Source organism: Mesoplodon densirostris, chromosome 17, assembly GCF_025265405.1.
Source record: "Mesoplodon densirostris isolate mMesDen1 chromosome 17, mMesDen1 primary haplotype, whole genome shotgun sequence".
NCBI lineage: Eukaryota > Metazoa > Chordata > Mammalia > Artiodactyla > Ziphiidae > Mesoplodon > Mesoplodon densirostris.
In genome coordinates this window covers 69591084-69604529 of record NC_082677.1, presented here as the reverse complement: position 1 = coordinate 69604529, position 13446 = coordinate 69591084, and the positions used below count along the sequence as shown (strand labels likewise).

The 13446-nt window shown below is 43.2% G+C and overlaps 1 protein-coding gene across 5 annotated transcripts in view; it reads right to left on the bottom strand.

The window, feature by feature from the left end:
- The window catches only part of BIVM (basic, immunoglobulin-like variable motif containing), a 30282-nt gene extending 16888 nt beyond the window's left edge, over positions 1 to 13394 (bottom strand). For 2 of the 5 annotated variants that reach the window (XM_060080262.1, XM_060080261.1), the window contains exons 1-3: positions 11841 to 12521; positions 6818 to 7418; positions 405 to 534 (exon numbers count right to left, since the gene is read on the bottom strand). In XM_060080262.1, the coding sequence (XP_059936245.1) occupies positions 405 to 534; positions 6818 to 7295 (608 nt within the window). In that variant the 5' untranslated portion in view covers positions 7296 to 7418; positions 11841 to 12521. The other 3 variants (XM_060080260.1, XM_060080259.1, XM_060080258.1) reach the window with 3 other exon arrangements.
- Between the last annotated feature and the right edge of the window lie 52 nt (positions 13395 to 13446).

Below are 13446 nucleotides of genomic sequence, written 5' to 3'. Positions count from 1 at the left end.
ATGGGATATAAGGATGAAGGCCACAGGGTCACCTAGGCAGTATTCTTGCCCAAAATGTTCAACCAGAATCTAATCAAGTCTTTATATCTAACTTCCGATTTGTAAGGACTGAGGTTATATGAGTAATTTAGACCACCAGCAGGAAAGGAATCACACAAATTGGGGAAGAATCAGATGAGGAATGTTCTAGTTCAGAAGAGATTTACGGGCCACAACAAGCAAACACAATATGTGGTTCACGGCGGGTCCCACTCTGAACAACCAAGTGTGAAGACACTTTTGGAAAAATCTGGGAAATCTGAATTTAGCCTGGAAATGAGATGCTAAGGAAATATTGTTAGCTTCATTAGGTATGACAATGGTACTGTGGTTAGGTAAGAAAAAGGTCAATTTTTAGAGATTACCATCGTCTGAGGTCTAATACTTTCCGCTGCTTAATATCTTCAAGAAGAGAATACTGAGGCCACTCCCTTTGATGCCTTCTTCCTTTCTTGTCTGAAGTTTTTTTCTTGGAAATTTGCTTCTTTCCATTGCCTACAATACAAGAGTATAAAATGAAGTCAAATGAAGTAAGATGCCAAGGCAATACAATTAATTACGTAACAAAATATAAAAGTAACTAGGTCTGAAAATGCTATTTGCAAACATATTGAAGAAATACATGTATCTTCAAGAACATGCCCCTGCCTTAAAGAGAGAGAGAGAGAATAAAAACACATTTAAACAACCATGAATGTTATTTCCTATCAGGTTCTTATATTCCAATTCCTGAGCTAGTTACTTAGCTAGTAAAATAATCAATCACAAAATGTTTTGCCACATCTAGAAAATAAAATTACCAACAGTAAAATATTTAACTAGACCACTTTCCAGAAAATGAAACCTTTCTATAAAACAATAAAGCCACATTAATGTAACTCTGTTGAGAAAGTAAAAGCAGTAGATCCAGTAATCTGATGATGTGATATTTAAAAATAGTTCCAGGCTTACAGAGACCACAAAATGAATTAATCATTAAGAATGATTAAGAATGATGGGCTTCCCTGGTGGCGCAGTGGTTGAGAGTCCGCCTGCCAATGCAGGGGACACAGGTTCGTGCCCTGGTCCGGGAGGATCCCACATGCCGCGGAGCGGCTGGGCCCATGAGTCATGGCCGCTGAGCCTGCGCGTCCGGAGCCTGTGCTCCGCAACGGGAGAGGCCACAACAGTGAGAGGCCCGCGTACTGAGAAAAAAAAAGAATGATGCACATAAGTACATTATTAAAATGCAACTTTAGCACCAGGAGCCAGAATGGAAAACAAAGTCTCCTTTCCGTGTGCAAGTATGTACACATGTGTGGGCACGTGCACACACACACACATTCTCCAAAAGACACAGGGGGAGGGGAAATTGGGAGCCCCACAAAAGGAGAGGCAAAAGTGAAAGTGAGACTTTACACTTTTTAATTTTTATACTTTTTTATTTCCATCTAATGGATCACCCACTCAAAAAATTATATAAATTAAAATATTATTAAATAACATCCAAGCCTCATTTCACTAAAACCCCATTAACATTTCAGATAGCTACGTGCACTTTAAAATTTCTCACACATATCATATTTTAAACAAAATAAATCTGTTACAAAAATTAAATAAAAGCTAATATTTCATTTTTATGAGTTAGTCATAAATTATAAAACATAGATTATATAGATATATGCCTAGAAAACAAACATGGAAAAGGATCCATTTTATTCATTCTACAATGAAACAATTTAGCGCCCAAAACCAGCTGGAACCAACAAGGACCTACTGCATAGCACATGGAACTATATTTAATATTTTGTAATAACCTATTAAGGGAAAAGAATCTGAAAAAATATATATATATATACACACACATATGTATAACTGAATCACTGTGTTGTACGTCTGAAACTAACATGACATAGTAAATCAACTATACTCCAACTTTTAAAAATACATTTAAAAAAACCCAGCTGGACCTCAGAAACTGTTGTTACACAGGGGATTTCTCTAATTTTTGTAAAATGGCGTAATATTGAACACTAGAAAAATCAAGAAACAAGGATTTTTTCCCCCTTCCCTTTAGTTATTCTTCCTAAGTCTTCACAGAAACACAAAGTTTCTCCCAGAGCTGAACAACCCCTGGCAAACATGAGCAAAATCTCATTCTGACAAATTTCTTTCACTAATAAAATAAATCTTAGTGAGTGAGAGATGGAAAATCTACTTTCCACCATTTCTTGAAATGTCTTCACTGTTCTATAATGACTTAATTCCCTAAGGAGTTTTCCAGCCACTTCGATTTTTAGTGGCTAATGAAGCAAGGTAACCTGTGACCTCAGCAGCTCATAGGGTCATCTGTACCCACCTACAGTCCTCAAAGACTCACCTGAGCCTACCCTCTGTTCTCTTCTAGCTTACTCCCATGAACCCTGGGATAAAAAAAAAAGTATATATGGTCTATATGAACATCCTTCATGACATCCCCACACTGCCAAACAGAGAGCTGGTCCCACAGGCAAAATTCCAGTCAATCTGAGGAAGGAAGCTCTGTCAAAGTGGAAGCCACATTTGAGAGGGGAGCATAAAAGAGCAATGTCTGAACATTTCTATCTCCCCATCACGTCAACTCCAGTAACCATTATCCACTGCCCCTTGTTATTGCCATATTCCTTCTTCCATCCCTCACCCTGCTCACAACATACCCATTTAGCACCCAAACCAAAAATACACACACACACACACACACACACACACACACACACACACATATCCACCAGACTGGCTTTTAGAGAAAGGTACCAGGATAGCAAATAAAAATAGAATACTCACCATCTTTTTGACTTAAATAACCACAGGACAGAGTTCCAGGCAATTACCGTCATTAGAACGTGAGGTTGGGGGGATCCCAGAAATAAGAGGGCCAGAGAAGGGAAGAAGCCAAATCTGACCCAAATCTTAGGCTGACCCTTGAACTGTGCATGCACAGAGCAGAGCCCAAACAGTACAGCTAAGGCTAAAAGAACTGAACTGACATTTGAGATGGCCTCAGAGGACAGAATTTGCAGCTTTAGTCCAACCAAATTAACTACTGCTAAAATTTTAAAAACAAACAAACAAATAAAACACTCTTTGGGGGACTATATCAGAATCCAAAATCACCATAACATTTCCACCATCATGAATACAATCCAAAAGTACTGAACACGTGAGAAAACTGAAATATGTGACACATTCTCAAGAAAAAAGATAAGACCAACTCTGAGATGACCAGCAGGTTAAGATTTTAAAGTGAGTATTATAACTACACTCGATGAGATGGACAAGGTGCTCTAGCAATGAATGAAAAGATAGCAAACCCAAGAAACTATTTTTTAAATGTAAATTCTAGAACTAAAGTAAACAATATCTGAAATAAACAATTCACTGAATGTACTTGACAGCTATCTTAAAGAGACAAACTTTAAATATAAAAAGACACGGGTTGAAAATAAACGGACAGGGCTTCCCTGGTGGCGCAGGGCTTAAGAATCCGCCTGCTAATGCAGGGGACACAGGTTCAAGCCCTGGTCCGGGAAGATCCCACATGCCGCGGAGCAGCTAGGCCCATGGGCCACAACTACCGAGCCTGTGCTCTAGAGCCCGCAAGTCACAACTACTGAGCCCATGAGCCACAACTACTTAAGCCTGCGCGCCTAGAGCCCGTGCTCCACAAGAGAAGCCACCGCAATGAGAAGCCCGCGCACCGCAATGAAGAGTAGCCCCCGCTCACCACAACTAGAGAAAGCCCACGTGCAGCAACGAAGACTCAACACAGCCAAAAATAATAAATAAATTAAATTAATAAATTTAAAAAAAAAGAAAAGAAACAGACGGAAAAAGATAGACCATGCAAACATTAGTCAAAAGAAAGCTATATTAATATCAAAAAAGTAGCTTTCAGAACAAGAAATATTGCCAGGAATAATGCGGGATGTTTCATGAGAAGGGGGTCAATTCATCAAGAAGAAATAAAAATCATAAATGTGTGTGCACCTTATAACAAGGATTCAAATTACATGAAACAAAAATCAACACAATTAAATGGAGAAAAGACAGCTCCACAATCATAGTTGGAGGCTTTTAACACCCCATTTTCAGCAATTGTTAGAACAAGACAAAAATTAAGTAGCAACATAGAAAATATGAGCAACATTTTCAAACACTTTGATCCAGTAAATATCTTTAGAACACGACACCCCACAACTCCAGAATGCACCTTCTTTTCAGGTGCACGGGGAACATTCAGCAACAGAGACCATATGCTGCCTCAGGAAACAAGTCTCAGTACATTTAAAAAGACTGTGAGCTTAGCACAGGGAACTATACCCAATACTTTGTAATAACCTGTAAGGGAAAAGAATCTGAAAAAGAATATATATATATATATTCAGAATATATATATATATATATATATATATATATATATATATATCTGAATCACTGTGCTGTACACCTGAAACTAACACCACATTGTAAATTAACTATACTTCAATTAAAAAATAAAAAAAGACTGAGGTCATATGTCCTCTGGAACTAAATTATAAGTCAGTACTTAGAAAAGCCCTAAATACCTCAAGATAACATAGCATACTTCTAAACAATGCATGTATCAAAGAAGAAATAACAAAGGAAATTAGAAAGTACTTCAAATTAAATGACAATAAAAATAAAGTGTATTAAAATTTGTGGACCGCAGCTAAAACAGTACTGAGTGAGCAATTTAGAGCATTAAATACTTCGGTAGAAAAGTCTTGAATCAAGAGGTTAGAAAATGAAGAACAAATAAATCCAAAGTAAGTAGGAGGAATGAAATAATAAAGATCATAAATCAATGAAATAGAAAACAGACAATTCAGAAAATTAGCAAGCTAAAGCTGATTATTTGCAAAAGACAAACAAAACTGATAAACATCCAGCTAGGAAAAAAAGAACATAAACTACCAGCATCAGGTATGAAAAAGGAGTTATCACTAAAGACCCTACAGGTGTTAGAGAGAGAAAACAGACTGTTAGAAACAACTTTACGTCAACACCTTGATAACATAGATGAAACGGACAAACAAAACTTTGACAGAATTGATGGGAATCAAGACAACTCCATAATCATAATTAGAGATTTTTAATACCCCTCTGAAAACCCCTCAAAAAACAGGAAGAGAGAATACTTCCAAACATGTCTTAGGAGACCTGCACAAACATTATGAAAAAAAAATTATAGACCGATCACCCACAAATAGAGACACAAAGTGAAATCCCCGGACACCGCGAGAATTACAAATTTACATAACATTCTGTAAAACAAGTTGATTTGGGGGGCTTCCCTGGTGGCGCAGTGGTTGAGAATCTGCCTGCTAATGCACGGGACACGGGTTCGAGCCCTGGTCTGGGAGGATCCCACATGCCGCGGAGCAACTAGGCCCGTGAGCCATAACTACTGAGCCTGCGCGTCTGGAGCCTGTGCTCTGCAACGAGAGGCCGCGATAGTGAGAGGCCCGCACACCGTGATGAAGAGTGGCCCCCGCTTGCCGCAACTAGAGAAAGCCCTCGCACAGAAACGAAGACCCAACACAGCCATAAATAAATAAATTTAAAAAAAAAAAAAAAAAAAAAACAAGTTGATTTTGCAAATATTCTGAGTAGACAGGTTTTACAAAACGATCAGAGAAGCCTAGAAGTAAAGTACAAACCTGACTTCTGCCTGTTTCTAGCTGTGCAGTTGTGCCCAAGCAATGTATCCCCTCTATGCCTCCATTTCTTCACCCATAAAATGAAGACAACAGTACCTACCTCACAAAATTCCTGTCTTACTGTGAGTCCAAAAGAAAAAAGTGAAGAGCATTAGTATCTGCTCCAGAACCACCACATTGTAATTGTGAAGGTTGTACACTGCACCCTCTGAAAACTGGGCAGTGCACAACCTACTCAGTGGTACCTGGAGACCCTGTTGAGTGTTCAAAATTTTTTAACAACAGAAGAGCCAAAATGTTATGTAGTAAAAAAGAAAACCAGATATTTATTTAATTTTATTTATTTATTTATTTATTTTGGCTCTTATTTATTTATTTTGGCTGCGTTGGGTCTTCGTTGCTGCGCACGGGCTTTCTCTAGTTGCCGAGAGCAGGGGCTACTCTAGGTTGCGGCGCGCGGGCTTCTCATTGCAGTGGCTCCTCTTGTTGTGAAGCATGAGCTCTAGGCACGCGGGCTTCAGTAGTTGTGGCACGTGGGCTCAGTAGCTGTGGCTCACAGGCTCTAGAGCGCAGGCTCAGTAGTTGTGGAGCATGGGCTTAGTTGCTCCGCGGCATGTGGCAGCTTCCCGGACCAGGGCTCGAACCCGTGTCCCTTGCATTGACAGGCGGATTCTTAACCACTGCGCCACCAGGGAAGCCCCAAAACTAGCTATTTAATTGAGAAACATGATTCATGTCACTGCAAAACCATGAAGTAGTATGTTATTCTAGCCACATCATTAACCATTACTAAACTACTGAGTACTTATCTACAATACTTGTGTTTTACAGCACTCTTAGATTTGTTCAAAGCTCTCAAAATGCAAAGGTTATGTTTGAAGTTTCCAGTGGCAACACATTAGTGAACTAAATGTCCTACGCCCAAGGTTATTTTGTTAACTATGTTGACAAACAACATGATAGCAATGTGCCTTGTTTGGTATCATAAAAAGAAAATCTGTTTGAAGGCAAGTTTAAACAAGATATATTGTTTGTTTTCTCCTTATTTTCACATGAGAACATCATGGCTCCTTCCTTACCTGATTTGTGTTTCAAATTCGTGGTCACTCCATCAAATTCAGATTTGTCAATTTCCCACGCAAGAGGTAGCTTGCCCAGGCTGTTGGATAAGTTCTCCAAGCTATTTTCTTCATTGTAGATGATTTCCGATGCACTGGTCGGGATGCCAATGTATCTTGAGGAATTATTTCCAGCAGATAAAGAGGTACTATTGGGGAGGCAAGAAGAGCGGGTTGGATTTGGAGTTTTGTAGATTGAGGTCGCCTGGTTGAGAAAGGCGTAGTCTGAACAGATGGCATAAATTTTCTCCCGAGTGTGGGTCACTGGACAGCTCCATGGATAATGACCATCTCCTTTGGGACCCAAGGGTTTTCCCGAGGCACGAGTGCAGAAAGATTGTACGGCACCTTGTAGATTCTCTTCGGGAGACCTTCTCTCAGATTTGCACTCACCATTTCCAGACTCATTTGTCCTTTCTGCTTCTGCAACGTTAGGCATTGAATGCAACTATAAAAGTTCTGTTATGAGGAAGAGGTTGCAACTCTTTCTATTTCTTGAAAAACAGCTGTGACAATTGTTTACAGCATTCTACAAAAACGTGAGCGCTGCAAAAATGGGCTCCTAAGAAAAGAGGGAAGAGAAAGAAAGATCAACAATCCACTAGACACTACAAAAACACTAAAAAATATTTTACGTGTTTCATATGCATTCATTCAATAAATATTTATTTTACAACTACTATATGCTTAAGTCATGATCACTGACCATCTGTCTTGTTAAAAATTATTTTTAAATGATGCTTTAGGATAATAAAAAAGAAAAGTAACTCAATTTAAAGATGGGAAAAATATCTGAATAGTCATTTCTCCAAAGATGGTGTAGAAATAGTCAAGAAGCACATAAAAAGATGTTTAGCATCAATAGCCATCATGGAAATGCAGACCAAAACCAGAGTAAGATACCACCTCACATTGACCAGGGTGACTCGAATCAAACAGATTAACAATAAGCATCAAACAGGATGTGGAGAAATTGGAACCCTCATACACTGCTGGTGGGAATGCAAAATGGTCCAGTGACTTTGGAAAACAGGTCCTTAAACATTATATGTAGAGTTACCATATGATCCAGCAATTTCACTCCTAGGAATATATCTAAGAGAAATGAAGACATATGTCCACAAAATGTTCATAGCAGCACTACTCGGAATAGCTAAAAAATGGAAACAACCCAATGTCCATCAATAGATGACTGGATAAATAAGATGTAGTCTATCCATACAATGGGACGTTATTGAACAATAAGAAGAAATGAAGTACTGATCCATGTTACAACATGGATGAACCTTGAAAACATTATGCTGAGTGAAAGAAGCCAGTTACAAAGGACCAGAAAGTGTTTAACTCCACTTCCATGAAATGTTCAGAATAGGCAAATCTACAGCAACAAAAGTTAGATTAGTGATTACTTAGTGCTGGGAGGTAAAAGGGGATTGGGAGTGATGGGGTTTCTTTTTGGAGTAATGAAAATATTCTCTGACTGTGATGATGAAGGCACAACTTTGTGAATATACTGAAAGCCACTGAACTGTACACTTTAAATAGGTGAATTGCATGGTGTATGAATTATATCTCAATAAAGCTGTGCATGCATCACCACAATCAATTATCGCTAGTAGTAATTAACTTCTGATCAGTCTCAGGAAAAACTGAGTTTCAAGTGTACACCGATGCCTTTGGGGAAGTATACAAAGAAAAGTTTAATAGCAACCAAGGGCATCTGAGGAAGCTGAAGATTTATACAAAAGGAAGACCTTGGTGAATCAAACCATAATAGGTGGTGTGGGAGATGCTGAAGCAGGTGCCAGGCAGAGTGAGTCCACTTCCCAGGGCTCCCACGATGGAGCAGCACTTAATAGATAAAACCCACCCTCGGTGACCAGTTTGACTTTGACCAGTTAATCTCTCTGCTCATTCGCTTACTTAAAAATTTAGAAGTGAGAATCATGTTCCCAGGTTACAGGAAAATGATTATATAAAACCCATGCTACAAACACTGAATAACAAAAACCTATGACTAAGGCAATAAGAAATAACAGAAGATGATTCCCACAAGAGACCTGGAGTCTGTGAGGAGAAACCAGCAAAGGTACTGCAGGTCCTTCGTGGAATTTATGGACCAGAGCTCCCATACAAGAGGACTCCACATGTCCTAGGAAAGATTTTATTTTCTTTCTTTTGAAGGAATGCTTCCTCTCTAGTCAAACCTTCAGGCAGTGATTTTTTTAGGACTCTGTGCAGAGTTTATAGTCATTTGCAGGCTTGGTGGGAGTTTCACCACCAAACGTGGAACCTTCAGTGGTTTCACTTTGGAAACTTTCCTTTGCTTTTTGGTCAAGGACTAGGTAGAGTGGATCTCTAGACAGGAAGCTTTGATGCTTTCTCCTTCTTCCTCATTTCCGGATGTGATGGTGATGGTGGAGGAAGATTCGAAGAGAAGCTCCGTTTGTACAGGTCAAACTCTGGGCTTCTCTGATTCGTAGCAGATGTCCTAGCAAAGCATTTTTTTTTAATTTTTTTGAAGTGTAGTCGATTTACAATGTTGTGTTAATTTCTGGTGTACAGCAAAGTGACTCAGATAGATATATACGTTTATATCCTTTTCCATATTCTTTTCCATTATTGTTTATCACAGGATATTGAATATAGTTCACTGTTAGCAAAGCATTTTCTACTTCTTTTCTGTTATCCTCATGCCTTTCACTAAAAGCCAGAGTGGTGGATAGAGGGAGGTCTTATTTCTGGCATTGAGGTTGCGTGGGTGGGTTGCAGTAGAGTGGGGCAGGAAACAGAGCATGTGGTCATGGTGAGGTGCAGTGGACAAAGCCTGAGGGGGCTAGTCTGGTGCTGCGGAGACAGAAATGTTCCAGGCCCTGCCCTGTTATCTCTTCATCTCAGGCCTAGCTCCTACTTTGACAGAGCTTCCTTCCTCACATTCAATAGAATTTTGCCTGTGGTACCAACCCTCTGTGCGGCAGCCTGGGGATGTTTGAAGGATGCTAACTTGGAACATATATAGGAGAATATTCTTATCAGAAACCTAGGGAAAGGGAAATCACTGCATTTGTGTATAAAAGGTAGGGTGGAGCTTCCTGGAAGCTAAAGATGAGAAAAAACATAGCACTTGATTAATAAAAAGTTTAACAGTCTGGTTTTGCTTGTTTGTGTTTGGAGTTTGTTTGCTTTTAAATAATGGTCACTAACAAGACTAATCCCTTTGGTTGCACGTTCACCAAAAAAAAAAAAAAAAAGCAAAGATCATAAACAAAAGTGCATACTGATTGTCAATAAAAGCTAATAGTAAACTTGGAGTGGTATGAAAACTTTCTCATTTGAACCACTGCTTATGGAAACTTCTCTTTGAAAAATTGTGTCTTATTTATACATTTTTCACCTAAGCGAAACAAATTACAGAAAAAGATTGCAAAATACCAAAAGATATCACACAGAAAAGGAAAATTATCCAAACCCCATGACCTAAACACTGCTGATGTTGATTTCCTTTCCTTATTATCTGTCTGACCCGTGTCTTTTCTCCCCACGACAGCGACCAAGGGCGCTGGTGTTATTGTGTCCTCAGGGTTCCTCACAAGTGAACTAAGCACAAGTTATTACTGATTACAGAATCATTGTGGAGGTCAATTACTGTATTAGGTTGCAATTATAGCCTCAGGAAATGCCAAGGTACAGAGGGGCAGTTTGTCCCTCCACTAAATGGCCTGCAGCTCGCATGGTTTTGTCACATCTTGTATCTCCTTTTGCCCCTATTTTTATAAACCATTTCCACTCCTAGTTCCCTGCCCACTCCTGTGCATTGACATTTCTAACCTGACCTGTGCATAGATATTGGAAAGTAAAGTTTGTACACATATATGATCATACAACTCCCCTGACTAAAACCCTCTGCTCTTAGAACAAGCAGCCAACTCCTTACCTGGATGTGATCTCTCTCTTTACCTCCACCTCACTCTCCTCTCCCCACGGATCACCTTTCCCTTCTCTGAATGCTGTCTACTTCTTCTTCCCCACCTTTATTTAGTTAATTCCCATTATCCTTCAGATGTCAGCTCAAATGTCACTTTCTAGGGGGATGATTTCTTTGCTCCTCCAGCCAAGCCAGGTCACCCTGTACAGACTCAGTACCTCGTTCACAGGTCTTACCAGGGTGCAATTCTACATTGTGTATTAGTGTGTTTACATGATGAATGTCTGTCTCCTGCAAGTCTGGTTTTCCTGCCTACTGTATCCCCAGGGCAATTTGTAGAAGTCTCATCAACAGATATTCTTAAGTCCCTGCACCATGCTGGGTATTACTGTAAGCCGGGGATTTGGAGCCTAGATTCAGGAGGCCACCAGGAGTGGCCTTAACAATCAAGAGCTGGAGTTCTAGCCAAGGGCACTCTTTTTCTACTTCTTGGTTCTCATCTGTGAGAACTCAGGTTCCCTAATCCAGTAAACGAGGTCATGCTGTATGAAGATTTACTAATAAAAGTGACTGCAGGACCTAAGCTCAATGACTTAATGATTTATTCATAAAATCATATCACAAGCAACAGAAGTACTGTTTAACTCTGTGGAAAAGAAATTTTATAAAATGGCCAGCTTTAAATGCACCGCTGGAGTAACGATTTTTAAGTCCCTGGAAGGAACTGCTCTGTAAAATAAACATTTGTAAATCCAGTGTTCATGGCCTGGGTTACACTCTCTTTTCTGGTTAGATTCTTAAGTCCTTGTTTTTAAGCATCAAGTTTGCTTAGAGAACTAAACATCTTAAAAAGTCTCTTCAGTAAAGTCTTCCACGTATTACAACTATTATGATCTGTATCCTGCACGGAAGGCCGCTGAGACGCAAGGGCAGGTAAGGACTTACTAAGGATGGAATATTCTTCCGAGGGCCAGACGCACTGGGCCTCAGCAGGTCTGATCTCGGTCCTTCCCCTCCAGACCCTTCCCCACGCCCTCCACGCCCCTTCCGCGGTCAGACCTGAATCCTTTCCCAGGCAGAGGCGCCGGCCTCCGAAGGATACCGGGGGTCCTCCCGCACTCCGGCCAGCGTCGAGCCCAAGCTCCCGGGCAGGCAAGCGGAGGGCCCTCCGCCCTTCTCTGCGAAGCTCGCGGCGCCTGGAGACCCCCAGGATGGAGGCGACAATCGCGCAGGCCCGTCCCCGCCGCGCGGAGCCGCTGTGTGCGGAGGCGGCGCGGGCGGAGAGGAAGGAGCACGGCTGCGCCCCCTGCCCGCGCCGCTCGGCGGTCCCGGCGCCTTCGAGGGCCGCGCGTCCCCGTGTCCCCGCATTGAGGCCTCCGGGCCGCTTCTCCCGCCCTCCGCCCGGCGGGAAGCCGGAGTTCTCGGCGACGGGGAGCGGGCAGAGGCCGGCGGGGTGTCCGCCTCCTATCCGCCCGGGGGCCCGGGGACGCTCGCGTGCTCAGGGCTCCCGGGGGGGAATGGGACGCGGGCAGATCACTGCTCCCGGGAGAAGAGGGAGGCCCCGATTCGAGCTTTTGAATGAACGAGTTGATAGCATTACTAATGACAATTGCCGAAAAGGAAACAGTAAAGAAAACCCCCGCCCAGGCCCGCTTTGGTTGGCGGTTCCACCGGCCCATCAGAGTTTGGTGGTGGGGTGGCGGGAGGCGGCAGCTGAAAAGGTCGAGAGAAGGGGGGAAGGGAAGGAGGAGGCTCCCGGTACGATTTCGGAGCTGACCGTGACCCCTCCTGCGACCGCGCTGGCCCCGGGCGGGCGTGCAGGGGCAAGGGGACGGCCGCCGCGCGTTCCGGTCCCGGGCCCTGCCGAGCGTGGCGTGGAGACTGCCGCCGGGCGGGAGCCACCGGTATCCCCGCGGCCCCTCCAAATCGGGCTTTGTTCCCGAGAGGACTCGTCCTTTCTCTCCCGGACCCTTCCCGCCACCCTGCGGCCCAGCTCTTCACCCCACTTCTTCCCTGGAAGACGTGTCCCCACGCACTGGCGTCCATTCGGATGGCCACCGGGCACCGGAGAGGCCAGGGCCCCCAGACGCGCAGGCTGCGTTGGCGACGCAGAGAGCAGGTGGGCGGCGGCAGGCCTGGCCCGCGGCGCTCCAGTGCCCGGCGGAGGGCACAGCGCACAGTCGCCGGCGGCCACCTCGGCCCCTGCCCACAGCCCGATGTACCTCTGGCCTGTCCGGTGGGGTCGGGTCGCTGCGGCCGCAGCGGAGCCCGGCACCGGTCCCGGATCACAGCTTCCAGCGCTCGGCCCGCGACGCGCCTCCGGTTACCCTGGGGCTGGCGTCTCTCGTCCCATCGGAGCGCGCGGGGACGGCTGTGCCGGGCGACCGATCGTCAGATATCATTGACAACACCTTCCTTTCATCGTGTTTTATACCTGCCCTCTGCACGTGCGGGGGACAGAGTGACAATTTTTTAAAAAATCTTAGCTGTGCCTCCAGGCCCAAGTGCCCCTCTACTGGGCAGCTACTATTTATTTGTCCCCTGAAAGCGGTGACGGCAAAGTAAATAACAAGTGAGAGATGGTAAAACCTGGCGGGATTTCCGCTAGTCCTGTCGCGAACTACACGTCCCAGGAAGCCCTGGCGCCGGGACGCGTGTCCACTGC